At 42.2% G+C, this 20000-nt stretch overlaps 1 protein-coding gene across 5 annotated transcripts in view; it reads left to right on the top strand.

Moving 5' to 3' along the window:
- znf462 (zinc finger protein 462) overlaps positions 1–20000 on the top strand; it is a gene marked incomplete at its 3' end in the record, with an annotated part of 56746 nt that overhangs the window by 20708 nt on the left and 16038 nt on the right. For all 5 annotated transcript variants that reach the window (XM_079585358.1, XM_079585355.1, XM_079585357.1 and 2 more), the window contains exons 2-4: positions 11467–11723; positions 11858–17211; positions 18970–19107. In XM_079585358.1, the coding sequence (XP_079441484.1) occupies positions 11498–11723; positions 11858–17211; positions 18970–19107 (5718 nt within the window). In that variant the 5' untranslated portion in view covers positions 11467–11497. The remainder of the gene's footprint in view (positions 1–11466; positions 11724–11857; positions 17212–18969; positions 19108–20000) is intronic.

The raw sequence follows: 20000 nt of genomic DNA, 5'->3' as shown, positions 1-20000 counted from the left end.
AAACATTCATAATATATAGAACGTAATTTTTTTAAACAGCCATGGAGTAATTACTTATTCAAAATACTCGAGAGTATGCGCTTTTGGACGCAGCCTGATTCGTTCGGAATGAGTCATTGAATCATTTCGATTCAATGACTCACTCTGATTCATTCTGAATGAGTCATTGAATCTTTACGGCTGAGTTATTGAATCCTTTATTCAATACGGATTCTTTCAGAAAAGAAAAAAGTGACTTCCTTCATGAATGAGTCATTGAATCGTTCATTTAATGTATTTGTTGAAACTGTTGTTTTATTCAGGAAAGAAAATCAGTGGACTATCATTGAGTGACTGAATCTGATTTGTTCAACAACAGTGATTGGTTCACAGAGAGCGACTCAGATGATCACTGACTCGTTCAGAATGGAGACGAACTGTAATGTGTCTAAAACACATTTGCTGTATAAAAGCAGTTTTCTGGATCCTCTTGCTCGTGTGATATTGCCAGTATATCCGTCTCGTGTTACGCTGTGTTTGATCAGGGATAGTGTGTCTCCGGGGAGAAGAGCTCGGTTGTCACTCTCCTTCTGTTCTTCATGGCCGGTTAAGAGCGAGAATAACGCGTGTTTGTTGCAGAAGAGGTTAGCGGCGGGTCTTAAATCTGCTCTTGGGAACGGCTTGTGTTGGATGCGTCTCAGAAGCTTCATGTAGGTTTGTTAATGGCTGACCTATTTCTGCTGCCATATGCTTCCTGGAAGGGATTTGCTTTGAAACATAAAAGCCAATGATTTGGATGGAGGAAGAAGATTATGAGCACATCAGTCCAGAAGATCTCACATCTGTTGATATGAACGCTGGGAAATATGTCAGCGTTATGTGAAGCTTTTAATGTTGATTATGTGTCTATGTGGTGTTTTTAATACACTTTAACACACACCATGTGTAAGTTCATAAGTGGACAGCATTGCTGAGTGTTTTCTGCTTAAAACTGCAGTGAACCAAAGACTGAGTGAGTGAGTGGAGGCGGGGCTTATTTGCATATTCATAGAACTGTGTAACCAATCAGATCAACGTGTGATCGTCAACCAGTGGATCTCTGAGTGAGTGAGCGGAGGCGGGGCTCATTTGCATATTCATAGAACTGTGTAACCAATCAGATCAACGTGTGATCGACAACCAGTGGATCTCTGAGTGAGTGAGTGAGTGGAGGCGGGGCTCATTTGCATATTCATAGAGCTGCACATACTAAATGAAGCGAGGGTGTCGAGTTACATTCAAGATATTTTAAGGCCGTTTTTTTGGTGACCAAAAATGAGTTTTAAGGGGTACATGATTGGCTACAGCGGGACTTTAAACATAATATATTTGCGATGCATTTTTATTAATATTATAGTTGTTTACGCTTATCGTTCTCGATTGCAAATGCACTTGCAATCTGCGGTATTGTTGTTTTAATTGAAAAACATGAACATAATTTGCAATTATTCTAATTGATATTAGGAATGCCACTTTTGAGAGAAGCTTTCATAATGAAGAGTGTGTGTTGAAAATATACATGACACATCTGACGCTGGATCTCAAACCCAGTCTAGAGCCGCACGGGTATATCTGTGGCAATAGCAACTATACATTATGGGTCAAAATTATCCATTTTTCTTTTATGCCAAAAATCATGAGGATATTAAGATCATGTTCCATGAAGATATTCAGTAAATGTCCTACCGTAAATATATAAAACATGTATTTTTGTGAGTGAATGCAGCACAATCGTGAACATAAATGCACAACTTTAAAGGAGATTTTCTCAATGTTTACATTTTTTTGCATCAGATTCCAGATTTTCAATAGTTGTGTCTCGACCAGATATTGTCCTATCCTAACACACCACACATCAGTGGAGAGATTATTTATCCAGCTTTATATGATGTATACATCTCAATTTCATGAAATGTACCCATGTGACTGGTTTTGTGATCCAGAGTCACACATATAAATTAAAAGTGTTAAAAAGGCTCTTTTCTTCTTTAGACCTGATGTTGAAAACGGTTGGCGATACCAGTGATGTGTCACTCGCTGGTATTTTCTCAATCCAGTTAATCAGGAAACTCCAGTGAGAACAGGAACTAGCTTGTGTTCGAGGTCTGTTTGCTTCTCTGATCTCGTCTGCCAGATCTTCAGTGCAAACTGAGCTTTATCATGACAATCATCTGAGACTTCCCCATTCGACAGCCGGCGCATGACGGCGCTTTGAGGAACTGGAGGTTAGCAGGGCTCAGCTTCTGCCGTTGTAATGGAGAACACGTGTGTGAGATGTGTGTGTTGTGCTCGGCACGTATGAAACTGAATGTCTGGCTGAGTTTCCTCTTCTTCTCTGGCCTCTCATGATCTCCAGCTTTTGTGCGACACCATCAGCACTCAGAGACTCAGAGAGTGGTAGGTTTGTTCAAACCCTCAGTCCAGGGTTATTTTGGTCGCTTGCATAACCTTAAGGGCAGCGTTCCCAATTCACCCAGAAATAACTCTCCAGGCATGCTTCAGGAAGTCTTCTTCAGGAAACCGGTCAGCATGTGACATTAGTGGAGCAGAACCATTATCTTAGAAGAAAAGAGTCCATCATTGGAGCGTTTTTTTATATGCAATCATGTAAGACGTTTCTCTTTATAAAACCTTTTTGGCATTTTTAAAATGTAGTTTTTTTGCAGTAAAGTTAAACTTCTATACGTTTTTTCCCCCACTTTCATTTCTCGGAGTGCTTTCAGTTCTGCAATAATCTGCTTTAAAGTCCCCCTTGTGGAGAAAACCCAGCTTTTTAATGTTGTTTATATGTCTAGTGGTGTTTTTTAGCATACAAACCATGTGTAAGTTCATAAGTGGACAGCATTGCTGAGTATTTTCTGCTTAAAACTGCAGTGAACCAAAGACAGTCTCAAAAACACGGTTTGAAATCGCTGGTGTTTCTGACGTCACACACTACCTTGACCAATCAGATCAACGTGTGATCGTCCACCAGTGGATCTCTGAGTGAGTGAGTGAGTGGAGGCGGGGCTCATTTGTAGGGGTGTGACGGTTAGTATATAACCGTGAGACCGACGGTTATAGTTAAACACCGTCATTAGAACTCTATAACCGCCAAAACCGTGTTATTAAAATATTTTTTACAAACATAAAAAAAAACAAAAAAAATGTATTTTTTTAGATAGGATCATAATATGCGCAATACATCGGGATTTTTACCACTTAATGAAGTTTTGTTTTGTAAATCGTCAGAAATGATTTTTACCACTTCATATAAGTTTTGCTTTGTAAGCCTTTCCTTAAAGCGAATTTCGTTTTGTACAAATTGTACCTTAATTTTAATAAATGTTTCATCAACCAATTGCATGTATTTAATAATATAGCAGACAATATAATAACCGTGACATTGAGGCGCCGGCGCGCCGCGTTCACTTGCATTGCATTGTGAACTAGAGCGCATCTCATCGTAAATGAATGAAACTATGCCTGCCTCATGCATTAGCATTAAATATCTTTGCTACATCCTTTCTAGACGGGTGCGGCTTTGAGAAATCTTGGAGATCTCCCTAATAAACGGAGGTCTGAAATCTCTGCCCCTTTACCGATCAGAGCGCGCGCTGACACGGAGTTAACCCGCTATCTCCAAAAAGAACCAATTGACTCTACGGCTAATCCACTAGCATGGTGGGGAGACACACGCTATCCGCTCTTAGCAAAATTGGCACGTAAATACATGTGTATTTGTGCTACAAGCACAGCATCAGAGCGAGTGTTTAGCACTGCGGGTAACATAGCTACCCCAGTCAGATCGTCACTAAAACCGAGTAAAGTGAACATGTTGGTGTTCCTGTCACGGAACTTTGAAGTCGAAAAAGATTAGGAATTTAAAATGTCATTGCACTTTTTTTGTTTCCTGTATTTAGTTAGTTTAATTAAGGTATTATCACAACAATCGTTGTTCGACTTTTTTTTTCTTTGATAAAAGTATGTAGATTTTATCATTTGTAATTTAGGCCTACTCATTCATTTTTATGCAGCTCTTATATAATTTAAGCAGCCTATGTTTTTAAAAGGATTTGTTTAGTGTGTGTGATTTATTTAAAACAAAGCATGTTCATTGCTTTTTTTTTTTTAAGGATTTAAAAAAAAAAAACGACGGTTATGTTACGAACCGTCACATTTGACTCACATCATAACCGTCATCACCAATTCTGAAACCGGCACACCCCTACTCATTTGCATATTCATAGAACTGTGTAACCAATCAGATCAACGTGTGATCGTCAACCAGTGGATCTCTGAGTGAGTGAGTGAGTGGAGGCGGGGCTCATTTGCATATTCATAGAACTGTGTAACCAATCAGATCAACGTGTGATCTTCAACCAGTGGATCTCTGAGTGAGTGAGTGAGTGAGTGAGTGAGTGAGTGAGTGGAGGCGGGGCTCATTTGCATATTCATAGAGCTGTGTAACCAATCAGATCAACGTGTGATCGACAACCAGTGGATCTCTGAGTGAGTGAGTGAGTGGAGGCGGGGCTCATTTGCATATTCATAGAGCCGCGCATACTAAATGAGGCAAGGGTGTCGAGTTACATTCAAGATATTTTAAGGCGTGAAGAAAGGAAAAAACATTTAAATATGACATTTTGCTGATCAAAGATAAAATGATTCGGACTTTTTAAAGTTTCTGATGATAAATGGTGCAAACGGCGGATTGTTGAGGAGAGCAGGTTTTCTAAATGCTTCTTTATTTATAAAGATAAATAGGCTACAAACCATATGGAAGTTTTATTTTCGGATCAAGCTGGTATCGAGGCGCCAGCACCTCAGACATCTCTAGTGACTCGTCCTGTGACGTTTAGTGGCAGAAATCTGTCGTGTGTTTTACATAATGTGTTCCATAAGCTTATATAACTGGCTGAGATCGGCACACATGCGTCCAAACCACAGGCTGAAGATCCCGTTCCACCCGTCTGAGAACCTGATCTTCAGTTCCTCCGTCTCCAGCCTGTGGAGAGACCAGAAGCGTGTCCGTGACAGAGCTCAGAGTCACCAACCCTACGGAGGAAAGTCTCAAACCACGTCTCCAGTGTCTGTCCTGAAGTATCTGCTGCTGTCCAGGCTCATTTCTATCTCTGGTTTGTGTTTTTAATGCATGTCAAAAGTTTGGAATAATTACGATTTCTCAATGTTTCTTCTGCTCATCAAGGCTGCATTTATTTAATCAAAAATACAGTAAAATTATGAAATATTACTATAATGTAAATCTTCTGTTCTCTATGTGAATATATAGTAAAGTGTAATTTATTCCTGTGATCAAAGCTGAGTTTATCATCATTACTCCAGTCTTCAGTGTCACATGATCGTCCAGACATCAGTGTAATATGAGGATCTGATGATCAAGACACAGTTATGATTATTACCAGTGTTGAAAACAGTTCATATTTTTGAACTGAAATACACTACCATTCACTTTTATTCCTCAAGGACGCATTCAATTGCTCAAAAGTGACAGTAAAGACATTAATAATGTTACAAAAGATTGTTTTTCAAATAAATGCTGTTCATTTGAACTTTTTATTCATCTAAGAATCCTGAGAAATAAAATATCACAATTTCCACAAAAATATGAACTGTTTTCAACATTGATATTAATCAGAAATGTTTCAAAATCATCATACAGTATTATCCTGATTTCTGGAGGATCATGTGACACTGAAGACTGGAGTAATGATGATAAATGCAGCTTCGATCACAGGAATAAATTACACTTTACTGTATATTCACATAGAGAACTGATGATTTACATCATAATAATATTTCATAATTTTCACTGTATTTTGAGTAAATAACTGCAGCTTTTGTAAGCAGACGAGACTCTTTCAGAAATATTTAAAAATATGAATTATTCCACACTTGACCACTGGGGAACACAAGGAGACACTTCAGTGAAGCTCACACACACACACACACACTGGTTGAGCTTTGAAGGAAATCATTGAGCAATTAAACAGTCCTCGAGCGGCGACATCATTTGTAACTACCGTATATCTATTTGTAATAATCCGGTTACATATTAATACCAGATTCTGGTTTGGTTTTAACGTATGTAATTGTTCTTCAGCCATCCGTTAACTTCCTCTCTCTCTCTCTCTCTCTCTCTCTCTCTCTCTCTCTCTCTCTCTCTCTCTCTCTCTCTCTCTCTCCCTCTCTCTCTCTCTCTCTCTCTCTCTCTCTCTCTCTCTCTCTCTCTCTCTCTCTCTCTCTCTCATCTCTCTCTCTCTCTCCCCCCCCCCCCCCGACGGTTAAGGACAAAACCCCTGTACTTCTAATCAGCTTAATGTTGGCTTATTCTTTGAGAGGGGGGGCAGCTGCGTTGGTGATTAACAAACGAGTGTAGACTTTGGAATCCGTGGAGTCGGACGTTTGCACTGGGACAGAAAGGTCTCGATTGGTGTCCGGGTCGTCGCTCCCGGTTTGTCCCGTGTTTTCCCAGGTCTCCGCTGTGTCTCTGCAGACGTGTTCTGAGCTCTGGAAGAGGGAAGTTCAGGCATGCTTTGCATTTTTAGACCCCCTTGTGAAGCTCTAGTTCCTCTAAGCTTGTTTTGAGGACATGAGAGTCCTTCTATCTCTGGCCCGTGTGTGTGTGTGTGTGTGTGTGTGTTAACCAGCTGAGACTAGACAGTCTTGAGGAAACCTAACTTAAAGTCCCCCTGTAGTTAATAATTTTATCCCTTAAAACTCATCTTTGGTCACCAAAAAAAATGCCTTAAAATATCTTGAATGTAACTCGACACCTTTGCCTCATTAAGTATGCGTGGTTCTATTAATAAGCAAATGAGCCCCGCCTCCACTCACTCAGAGATCCACTGGTGGGCGATCACACGTTGATCTGATTGGTTACACAGCTCTATGAATATGCAAATGAGCCCCGCCTCCACTCACTCAGAGATCCACTGGTTGACGATCACACGTTGGTCTGATTGGTTACACAGCTCTATGAATATGGAAATGAGCCCCGCCTCCACTCACTCACTCACTCACTCAGAGATCCACTGGTGGACGATCACACGTTGATCTGATTGGTTACACAGCTCTATGAATATGCAAATGAGCCCCGCCTCCACTCACTCAGAGATCCACTGGTTGACGATCACACGTTGATCTGATTGGTTACACAGCTCTATGAATATGCAAATGAGCCCCGCCTCCACTCACTCACTCACTCAGAGATCCACTGGTGGACGATCACACGTTGATCTGATTGGTCAAGGTAGTGTGTGACGTCAGAAACACCAGCGATTTCAAACCGTGTGTTTGAGACTGTCTTTGGTTCACTGCAGTTTTAAGCAGAAAATACTCAGCAATGCTGTCCACTTATGAACTTACACACTGTGTGTGTTAAAGCAGATTAATAACACCACTAGACACATAAACTACATTGAAAGCGTGTTTTTCTCCGCAGGGGGACTTTGAGTTCAGTTGCTGCATTAAATTAAGTTCAACCAAATTGGCCATGCAACTAATTTTTAAAGTCTTGTCTAGTTGAATCTTGCGTAACTTAATACCGTTGAAATTGGTTTCATGAGTTAAAATAATAGAAAAACATCAGTTTCCGTGACTTATTGAATATATACTGTACAGTAAGGTGGGAAAAATATGTTTTTAAAATTTTAACTTCATTTTAATGGTCCACTTTATACATTCTACTAACTATAAGTAACTTTGCAACTACATGTCAACATCGAAAAACTGTGGAACGCATTCAGTGTCAACATGTGAAAGCTGGTAGAACTTGCAACACCAAGATCATGGGTTCGATTCTTGACGCTTGCAGTACTTCGCCAAAGTCATAGGCACATTTAAGACGTTATTTATATCTTTTTCTTTAGTGTGCGAGTGGGAAACTTCTCCAGGGTGCTTTGAGCAAATGACCTGCAAGGTTTTAGGAACTGCTGAAAAGTAAGAACTTCTGTAACTAATAAACCCAATAATTGGTGTGACCTCCCTTTACTTTTCCCAAGAATACCTGGGTAACATTTCTAGGAGTTTGCAGGGAGGTTGTTGTAGCATCTTGGAGATGTTTCCACAATTCTAGAGGCCAAATTATTTTGTGAAATGTATATTTTGTATAAATCAAATGCAATTTGCTTTACAGTAAACTTCTGTAAATTCTGTAAAGTGCTTTCACTTCTGGAATAATCTGCTGTGTGTGTCTTTAAAAAGACCAACCGTAGGTTTCTATTCCAGAGCATTCATGAACCACAAGCATTTAAGTTCAGATCTATGATAATAAAGAGAGATTGACAGTCAACAGGTTAAAACAAGTGTTCTTGTCTTTAGCGTTCTGCAGTCGCACGCCTCCTGCTAATCAGTTCTGGTAAAAACTAACATTGTTTTATCTTTACAGCAGCTCTAGAGTAAAGTTATTGTCCAGCTAAAGTTAGTTTTGATTGATTCACTTCCGTTGTAAAGATCATTAGTTATTAACTTACACGACACCATTCTAACAGAAACTTTTAATGTGTTCTGGCCGTTCTGCACAACAGTGTTTGGTGCTCGAGAACGCAAACCATCAAACAAACATGTTGAAAAATGTTATCATCTCTGCTAAACCTAAAAAACGTGTAGTCTTTCTCTACACAACGACCTCACCAAATGACTTGTCTGGCCTTTAAAATTCATGATACATTTTTTTTTTGTCGCTCAAGGTGAACTGGAATCATTTTGACAACGTTTTAAATCCCAAGATGTTGAATGTGACGAGCTGAGCTCAGGCTGGCACGAGAGAAGGGTTTTTCTTCCTGCAGTTCTGCTGAGCTTGAAGGTTTTGGGTGCGTTACATCTGCTAGATAGATTCCTGTCAGCTGCTCTCCAGTGGCAGCGAGAGGATCAGATCTGCGAGTCCATGTTACGCTCTGCCTGAACACCTCAGCACACATTGCTGCTCTTAAAATGGCTGCCCTTGAAGCTCAAAGCATCTGTGGCGCTCAGTGGCTGTCAGAAGCACATGAAAGCTTCACAAATTTCACCCCATTAGGATCCGGCAGACAGGCTGCTAGCTGCAATTTGCGTCGTTTTAATGTCTCATATTTTCGAGTTTGTGTTTTCTCCTCTACCTGAGGTTGTCCAGATACGGATGTAACTTTGTTCTGAGTTCCTCTGGAGTGCCGGAACAGATCCGGGCGGAGCTGAAACTCGACCTCGAGAGACAATGGGCGAAGCTGCCCTGGGACACACTGGCAGTGTTGTTCAGAAGGAAGGTTGAAACCAGTGTCTGCTTTTACGGTTTGAGGCCACAGGTGATAAGATGTAGGTGTGAGGGCTCCGATGTCTTTATTCTCTTCTCATCCGGCAGGAATTTCAACCATTCAGTCATGAAACCTGTTTTCTCTTCTGTTGGTAAAGTCTACACTCTATAGAATCTTAAAGGGTTCCGTCAGGCGCTTCGTATATCGAACCTTTTCCCACCGTGGGGTCATTTTATGGATTTAGCTTCAATTAATTTTTTATTTCAAGTAAATTTGATGATTTAAACAGCTCATAAACATAATTTATCAATAGAAACAATTGAAAAAACCTGTTAAACTTGAAAGTATTATGCAGTCATTTAAGACGTTTCTCCTTATATAGAACCTTTTTGGAATAAAGGTTCTTTAAAATCAAGTCAAGAACCCTAGTGTTGTATATAGAACTCCATTGGACCGTTTTGGCATAAAAGGTTCTTTACATTTTAGTCTAGAACCCTAGAGTTGTAAATAGATTCCCATTGAACCTTTTGGCATAAAAGGTTTTTTAAATTTTAGTCTAGAACCCTAGAGTTGTATATAGAACCCCATTGGACCGTTTTGTCATAAAAGGTTCTTTAAATTTTAGTCTAGAACCCTAGAGTAGTATATAGAACCCCATTGGACCATTTTGTCTAACACTGTATCCTAACCAAATGTTACGTGATGCCACCAAGCAATAAAAGGCATCTTTTCCATATTAATAAGAGTTTTTGTACTCTTGACACATTATTTTTACCCACCCACATGGCATTTTTATAACAAATTACCTTTTGATGTAAGCAAACAATAATTTGTGTTGCTTTGGAATTGCATGCACTGATATTTGTGCAAAATTAAATAGTAAATAGTGGATTTTGATTTCACGTGATCTTTAAGGGACATATGTTGTATGATAACTGTAGATCATACAATTGTGTCTCTTGTTTCAAGAACAATTGCAAATCATGTCCTTGACAGTCCCTTTGTGAATGCAGAGTTACCTCACTGATTTTATCTCGGCTCGTCCTCAGTTCCCAGTGAAAATGGACCTTGTAACTTTAGGAGCGACTAAGAACCAAGTAGAATCTATTTTTGTTTGCTTTTACAGCATTCAAGGCCTCCTCTAATGTGTAGCATTGCACTAAACCCATATAATTCTGGCCTTGACATTGAGGCCGTTTCTTGCAGAAATCACCCAGAGAATGTGTCCTGATGTGTGAGCCAGCCAAGGCTGAAGAATGACTCTGGTCTTTGTTGATTGCTCTCAGATATGCAGAGCTGGTACAGTGCTGTACGGCAGCTAAAATGCATTGCTGTTGTCGAGTTCATGCTAACACTCATGTCCTTGCCACACAGGGATCACATTGAGAATGACCCATGGTGAAAGAAAAACATGTTTGCTGTATCTGTTCATGGTCTTTTACTGGAAGACACGCTTAGTGTTGTAAAGAAAACCATAACTCTTTGCAGCGGTTGTGGTTTTATATATATATATTTTTTGGGACATAAGGTTTACATGAGGTCAGTGCTGAATTAGTTTCATTCAAATCATATGTTCCTAACATACTCTGTAATTTCTCTCTCAGCTTGTAGATTTTCGTGAACATATTTTATTGGCTTATGAAAATGTTCACTGCAGTCTAATGAAATATTGCAATTTCCCCCAAATACAACAGAGATTTGTGCATGGACAGCATGTGTATGTGCTGAATTTGTCAGCGGTGTGCTTATTAATGAAAAAGTATTGATCAGGGACTGAATCATACTTTGTTTCAGCTCATTGATTGGCACAGTTGCCGGGTGCTCTTAGGTCATGGGACATAATAATGCCACCTCCAAGTGACAGTCCGCCCCATAATCCTTTGTGTTTGCACTGCATCTCTGAAGCCCTGAGCATTCCTCATCCCTCTGCGGATTCACTCAATCTTATTTCAGAAGGGCTTGATGCAATCTGATGGAACATGCTGATGTAAATACCAAGGCCCACTGGTGTGCTCCAGCTGAGGCTTATCCCTGGGTAATAAAAAATGGAACAAATCAGCCCATAATCCGTCCTCAGCTATTGTTCTTGGAGCAGACTGACCACTCACCAAAAAAAGATAGATTCTGTGTTCGTCTCTTTTCTGTGAAATACAATGGTATAAAATATCCTTTCCAAGTTTATACTCTGACCCGTTTCTCTCTTTCTGTCTCTAAACAGGTTTCCCTGATTTTCCAGGGAGTCCTAAGCGATGGAAGTGCTGCAGTGCGATGGCTGTGATTTCCGTGCAGAGACGAACGATGAGCTCAAGGCGCACATACAAGACGTCCACACGGCCTTCCTACAGCCCACAGAAGTGGGAGAAGGTGAGGAGTCTCCCAGACGGTCCAGGTCTAACTCAATAAACTCCCACAGCCAAACAGAGGACGAGGAAGACTTGACCAACCACGATTATGACTCCTTGAAAAAGGACGCAGGTATATCAACATTTCTTATTGCGACCTGAAATAGAAATAGATGATGAGTGCAGTCATCAGAACAGTAATTCTGGCATCCTAATGTGTGTGAAATTGAAGCGCTCAACGTTTTTCTTTCTCTGTTCATGTTTCAGGCATCCACTCCTTTAACAAAGACCTTGGGCACTCCTCCGGTTCAAAGCAAGCTAAACACAACCAATCAGCAAAGCCTTCAAGCAAAACGTCAACTTCATTTTTTCAGTGCAAGTTCTGTGTGCGGTACTTCAGATCCAGCTCTCTTCTCAGTGAACACACCAGGAAGGTCCACGGAGAAGCAAGCGATGAGAGATCCTTCAAAACTTCCAAGCAGGCCAGCTGCAGCGCTACTACTTATGATGGTGTAGGAACTGTCTTTTCCTGCCAGTATTGCACTTATAAATCCCCACACAGAGCACGGATTCTGAAACACCAGAAAGTGCATCACAAAGAAGGTCTACCAGGCCACTCAGCTCCTGTCGAAGCAGAAGTTCTGGATTTAGACTCTGAAGCCTCCTCCGTTGAAGAACAGAGTGAAGAGTCACCAGGGAATGTAGAACGTCGTGTGTTGGAATCTATGATCAAACCCCAGTCAAAAGGAAGCTTTAACTGTGAGTGGTGTGGCTTTCAGACTTTGCAAAGGCAGCAGTTAGCCGATCACATGATGAAGAAACACCGTAACATGGTGAAGATTATGGTATCATTGCAACAGCCCAAAATGCATGACGGAAGTGCAGGATCCAGCAAGTCTGATTCGGCTTCATCTAGGAGAAGCACTCCAACCTCCAATTTAAACCTGAACGATCTACCGAGCAATGAAGGTTCCTCCACAAATGCCTCGTCAATCAAAGGATCCTCTGGCAATGCATCACTCAAGTCCACTTCAGGGATATCAAGTTTTCACTACTCACAGCTCACAGCAAAAATACCTAACAGCACAGGATCTTCCATACTGTCAGAGAGATCGACTTTCACCATGTCAGATATGTCTAGGTCTGGTATGGATCTAGACGCCAGCATTCTGAATGATTCCAGAAGCAGTTCAGATGATGAACTCGGTGAGTTGGAGGATCCCCATTTCACGGAGCCAGTTGAGGATTCTACTAAGCTGCTTTTGTCAGAAGAGGATAATGACCTGCTTGAAACGAAGGGAGTTCCATTTAAAAGACACATGAACAGGTTCCAGTGCCCTTTCTGCTCTTTCTTGACCATGCACCGACGTAGTATTTCTCGTCACATAGAGAACATACACTTATCTGGCAAAGCTACGGTGTATAAATGTGACAAGTGCCCCTTTCTTTGCACCAACCCACTAAAGCTTGACACGCACAAAAAATGCCATAGTGGGTTTTCCGAATGGGACAGCATGGACTTACCAAGTGAAAGTCTAGATGGTCAAGGTGAACGCTCCGAGCCCGTGAATGGAGGAAACAACAGCTCAAAAATCAATGGGAAAAAATCAAATGCAGGGGAGGAACAGCAGGGTCCTCATCGGTGCTCACTGTGTAACTTCTCCACAATCACACTGAAAGGTCTACGTGTCCACCAGCAACACAAACACTCATACTGTGATGGAACACAAGTTACTGGTCAAGAGGGTTTGTCCAATGAGCAGCAAGATTCTGAGTCCGAGTCCTACAGCTCCTCAAGCTTTGTCCAGAAAACTCAAACATCAATCCTTGGATTTTCAACCAAGAAGCACCTTATTGGGAAGACAGCAAGAAAGTCCATCAACGATTTGCCCTTGGATCTCTCTCCTGTCAAAAAACGGACAAGGATTGATGAAATTGCAAATAATCTCCAGAGCAAGATTAGTCAAAGCCAACAGCACGAGGATGTGATTAACCTTGAGGAGATGGATGATGACGTGGAGGAGAATGGCAATCACATCGATGTAGAAGCAAGCAGAGAGAGAGAAACCTCTGATGCTCAAAGTCAGCACTACACATTCAACACTCAGCATGTTAGGAATTCTGGAGGTCTTCAGACAGAGCGTGGCGTTGGGAAAAGAAAGCGCAGTCTGCAGTCCAAACTCGGGTCAAGAAACATTCCCGTTCAATTAACCATTTCTGATGATGAAGATAATTATAGTGCCTCTTTGGAATCTAAAGATGCCCTAGATCAAAGCAGTCAAGATGGCAGGGAGACGTATCAGGACAATGTTGAATACACTGAGGTACCCGGGAACCTGTTCTACTGCAAACATTGTGAGTACCAAAACAAGTCCGCTCGCAGTGTCAGCACACACTACCAGAGGATGCACCCTTACATCAAGTTTAGCTTCAGATACATCCTGGACCCAGAGGATCAGAGCGCAGTCTTCCGTTGTCTCGAGTGCTTCATCGAATATAACAACTTTAATGATCTGCACCAGCACTATATGACGCACCATCCAGAAGCAAGCAACGTCTTGAACTTTAACCAGCCAGATCTGGTGTATATGTGCCGCTTCTGTTCCTACACAAGTCCAAATGTGCGTAGTCTGATGCCCCATTATCAAAGAATGCACCCTTCAGTGAAGATCAACAATGCCATGATTTTTTCCAGCTACATGGTCGATCAGCCTCAGAAGAGTGCTTCTGAGTCCCAAACACTAAGAGAAATCTTGAATTCTGGGCCGAAGAGTTTAGGCTCCACCTCGTCTGGGTCCAGATCATCATCCAGTCCGGCTCTCAAAAGCATCTGCAAAACGCTAGAAGCAAACACAGAGGCTGAAGTTGTTCGAGAAGGTCTGGGTGGTAATGTGGTGGTGTATGACTGTGATGTCTGTTCTTTCTCAAGTCCCAACATGCACTCAGTACTGGTCCATTATCAGAAAAAACACCCTGAGCAAAAGGCCTCATACTTCCGAATACAGAAGACAATGCGGGTCATATCTGTTGACCGAGCACAGTTGTCGAGCAATTCAACCTACAGCCTAACCAGCACCCCCAAGTCTTCGAACGCCACCCTACCTATGGCTCTGGATGAAGATGTTTATTATTGCAAACACTGTGTCTACAACAACCGCTCTGTAGTGGGCGTTCTGGTCCACTATCAAAAGCGACATCCAGAGATTAAGGTGACGGCAAAGTACATAAAGCAGGCACCCCCAACCCCAGGACTGCTGAAACTCATGGACGAGTTACAGATCGCACCCCCTAAACAGTTTCTGAAGCAATTCAACAACAACGGGATTGAAGGGTCAGGTAATTCCAACACTAAAGGAGCATCCGACAAAGGGGAACCTGAAATGCTGTTTTTCTGCCAGCACTGCGACTATGGGAACCGCACTGTGAAGGGAGTGTTGATTCACTACCAGAAGAAGCACAGGGACGTGAAAGCCAACGCCGACCTCGTCCGTAGACATACAGCTGTGGTCCGGAGTCAGAGAGAAAGAGCGCAGATGAACCACGCGGGAAGTTCCACGTCCACTGCAACTGTAGCTACTGAAGCAGACAAATCCAGGTCGTTGCGATCTTTGAAGTGTAGACACTGTGTGTACACGTCTCCTTACGTGTATGCCTTGAAGAAGCATTTGAAGAAGGATCATCCTACTGTGAAGGCCACGGCCATGACGATCTTACACTGGGCTTATCAGGACGGTTTGTTGGAGGCTGGTTATCACTGTGAGTGGTGCATATATTCCCATGCTGAACCAAGCGGGCTGCTCATGCATTACCAAAGACGCCACCCTGAGCACAACGTCGACTACACTTATATGGCCAGCAAGCTGTGGGCTGGTCCTGATACTTCCACAAGCAGACAGGGGGGGAACTCTGAAACGAAGCATTACCAATGCAGAGATTGTGCCTTTGAGGCGTGCTCTATCTGGGACATTACTAACCATTACCAAGTAGTGCACCCTTGGGCCATTAAAGGTGATGAATCTGTCCTCATCGACATTATCAAGGGGAACCAAGCACCTGATAAGCTGCTGGCCAAAGGACACGTTTCGACGTCCAGTCCGTTCAATAGTCACCAGCAAGAAGAGACTGCAGTTGAAGTCAGTCGCCCAACACATGAGCGCCAATCTAATCTCTCTCTGTCTGCCACCTCGTTACTCTCAAATAACCCGTACCAGTGCACCGTGTGCTTGTCCGAGTACAACAGTCTTCATGGGCTTCTGACCCACTATGGCAAGAAACACCCAGGCATGAAAGTGAAAGCTGCTGACTTTGCTCAAGAAGCAGACATTAACCCTAGCTCAGTTTACAAGTGCAGACACTGTCCGTACGTGAACTCTCGCATCCACGGAGTTCTCACACACTACCAGAAACGACATCCTTCCATCAAAGTCACGGCTGAGGACTTTGCAGATGATGTCGAGCACGTACACGAGTTAACCAGCGAGGGCGATGAGCGATCTAAAACACAGAGGCAGGGCTATGGTGCATACCGTTGCAAGATGTGCCCTTACACACACGGCACTTTAGAGAAACTCAAGATACACTATGAGAAATATCATAACCAACCAGCAGCAGATATGTTCAAAGGAACCGCCACGCAGTCGTCGGCTAGAAGAGACGATTCGGTTGCTGAATGCAGTAGCAAGAGGGTGACCGATGTCTCAGAGATGTGTGACTTCGACATCACCCTTTCCGAAGTCGCAAAGAGCGACAAGAACACTGTGTTTAATTGTCAGCTGTGCAAATACTTCTGCTCCACCCGAAAGGGTATCGCTCGCCACTACCGTATCAAGCATAACAATGTCAGAGCGCAGCCTGAGGGAAAGAACAACGTCTTTAAATGTGCGCTCTGCGCCTACACCAACCCCATCCGCAAAGGCCTCGCAGCACACTACCAGAAACGCCACGACATCGATGCTTACTACACGCATTGCTTGGCAGCATCCAAGACGGTGACTGAGAAGCCGAACAAGGTGATGCTGCCCTTGGCATCAGAAGCAGAGGCTCCAGCGATGAGCGAGGAGCTGAGGCTCGCGGTGGACCGGAGAAAATGTTCGCTCTGCTCCTTCCAGGCTTTCAGTAGGAAGAGTATCGTTTCTCATTACATAAAGCGCCACCCCGGAGTCTTTCCCAAAAAGCAGCCTTCCAGCAAACTGGGGCGTTACTTCACTGTGATCTATTCCCAGGAAGCAGAGAAACCTCCATCCACGGAGGAGTTGGAAATAGTTGAAGTTAAGGATGAGGTGGAGCCTGAAGGTGACGTGGACTGGCTTCCCTTCAAATGTCTGAAATGCTTCAAGCTCTCGTTCAGCGCGGAAGAGCTACTGGTGGTGCATTACAATGACTGCCACAGCAAGGAACTCAAGTGGGATTTTGTCACCATCCCGAGCCCTGCAGAAGATGGGACGGAGCTCTACCAGTGCACCCACTGTGAAATCAAGTTCTTGACCCTTCCAGAACTCGGCGTCCATCTGATGAACCACAATGAAGATTTCCAGAAAAGAGCCATGAGGCTGGAAAGAAGAAAACAGCTTCAAAGCAAGCAGAGGACGACAGAGCCACCAGAAGCCAAACTAGAGAATAAGGTGAGCCTCGTAATGTGTGAAAGGTGACATACAGTGCTATGCATAAGTTTAGACACCCATGCTAAAGTTGACTAAAAAGAGGAATAAAAAATCAGCTTTTGGAAATTGATCTTAATGCCTTAATTTAAAAAATGAGGAAAAATCCAAACTTTAAGGACACCAATTTTCTTTATGAATGAATAATGTATCGTAAATAAATAAATGTTTTTCCTTAAAATACAGGGTGCATAAGTCAGGACACCCCTATGCTAAATTCCCATAGAGGCAGGCAGAGTTTTATTTTTAAAGGCCAGTTATTTCATGGATCCAGGATACTATGAGCCTGATGAAGTTCCCTTTATCACATCATCACAAACCCTTCACCATACCTAGAGATCGGCATGGTGTATTTCAGTTCGCCTAATGGCTGGTTTGATTTGCATTGAGAGATGATCTTATGGAAAGTATACCATGCCAATATTTTTCCAAAAGGTTATTTTTTATTCCTCTTTTTAGGCAACGTTAGCATGGTGTCTAAACTTATGCATAGCACTGTATTATGCCCCTTTTCGCAAGATGTAATATACATTTATGCTGTCTTATGGTAATATAAATGTATGGTTCATAGAGTAAGCCTTACCAAAACAAAGTTACTGAGTTTCACTTTTCACGCTTTCTGGGTTGGTAGATGTACTCATTATAGCACTTAAAGGATTAGTTCACTTTAAAAAAAACTTTTGCTGATAATTTACTCACCCCGATGTCATCAAGATGTCCATGTCTTTCTTTCTTCAGTGGAAAAGAAATGAAGGTTTTTGATGAACACATTTCTCCATATAATGGACGTCAATGGGCCCCAAACGGGTCAAGGTCCAGATGACAGTGTCAGCGCCGCTTCAACGGGCTTTAAACGACACCAGACGATGAATACGGGTCTTATCTAGCGAAACCATCGTCATTTCACAAATAAATAAACAAGTTTAAGTTTTATAAGCACAAGTGCTCGCCTTGCTCTGTTCTGTGATGCGCGTTCGTGACGTCACGTAATACGCAATTACGTTGAAAAGGTCTCGCTTGACGAGTCAGTGTTTACAGATGTGCGGAAGGAGGACCATACACACATATTCAAATGTCTTTGTGTCAGTTTATCGTTTAAATGCCCATCTCTTGTGCGTATCCTGAGTGTTGTAATATTAAAAAGCCTAAAATATTTTTTTTTGTCAGGACAGAAATGTTCGACCTTTCATAGAAGCGAGACCTTTTCAACGTAACTGCGTATCACGTGACGTCACGAACGCGCATCACAGAACAGAGCAAGGCGAGCGCTTGTGCTTATAAAACTAAAACTTTTTCATTTATTTGTGAAATGACGATGGTTTCGCTAGATAAGAGCCGTATTCATCGTCTGGTGTCGTTTAAAGCCCGTTGAAGCGGCGCTGACACTGTCATCTGGACCTTGACCCGTTTGAGGCCCATTGACGTCCATTATATGGAGAAATGTGTTCATCAAAAACCTTCATTTCTTTTCGACTGAAGAAAGAAAGACATGGACATCTTGATGACATCGGGGTGAGTAAATTATCAGAAAAAGTTTTTTTTAAAGTGAACTAATCCTTTAAACACGGAAAAAGTCAGATTTCCATGATATGTCCCCTTTACAATGCAACAAAACTAGACTCTGCAAGCATGCAGCATCACTACAGCTGAATTATAGATGCATCAGTAACTAGATAACCAGATTGCATCAGTAAAGTTGGTTGTCATCGTCTCTGTTTATAGGTGGAGAGCACACCTGATAAGACTCCCGTCGGCTACAGGTGCAACTTCTGCGTGGAGGTCCACCCCACCCTGCGGGCCATCTGCAACCACCTGAGGAAGCATGTGCAGTACGGCGAGGCCAAGCAGGGACACGTGAAGGTACGGCACCAACAGTTGCATTCGTTCTAAAGCCTGTTTTATTTTCAACTTCCCGTCTGTTTACATTTGTCTTCTTAGACTCCAGCACAATGTGTATATTCAGTGTTTTCCCTGAGGTGGCCTTCTCCGCTGCATTCACAGGCCGTTTGGACCTTCCGCTTAAGTGTCGTTTTCTCTTGTTTGGACGGTTACACTGCTACAATTCAGCGGCACATTCAATGAAATAGACAAATAAAGGCAAATCCTTGAGTGTTGCAGAAGAAACACGGAAAACGGACGAGCGCGGTGTTATGACTTCTGCTTAAACTCAAGTGTGTTTTATTTCATCGTGTGGGCATTCATGAAGAAAGCCTTGAACGTGTGGTAAAGTTGATCATGTAATTAAATCTTGTGGCCTTGAGTTACATATTTTGCATGTAGAGAATGAAAGATATTCTTCTATTTCTAAAGCTCTTTTCTGAATGTGATGCTGCCTTGGACTAAATAAGGTTTTTTGAGTTTCTATCCATCTTTTGGAACCGCCTTTGTGTTGGAAGCGCACCTATGATGCCTTAAAATGCTCTCTTGGTAGGGTAGTGCCTATTTAAAAGATATTCGGTTTACATTTATGTGAATGGAAAGTGTGTTTCTTAGCTCCACTTTTAATCAACCTTTGGCTTCACTAGTGGATTTGAAATTGTTATGCATTGATATGCAAGTCTTGTGAGCTTGTGAATTCATAGTATGCAAAATGCTGTTAAAGACTAGTGCATGATCTTTTATCACTAATGCAGTTGCATTTGTGGTTGGAATATAAATATATACAAGAATGTGTGTGTGAGTGTGATGGATTTCTTAATGAGGACTGCATTTACACACGGCCAAGCTCAGTGTCTTTATCGCAGCAGAATCCT

Source organism: Phoxinus phoxinus (genome assembly GCF_949152265.1).
Source record: "Phoxinus phoxinus genome assembly, chromosome: 17".
Taxonomy (NCBI): Eukaryota; Metazoa; Chordata; class Actinopteri; order Cypriniformes; family Leuciscidae; genus Phoxinus; species Phoxinus phoxinus.
The sequence above is the reverse complement of the archived record's forward strand: the minus strand, read 5'-3'. Positions and strand labels throughout refer to the sequence as shown.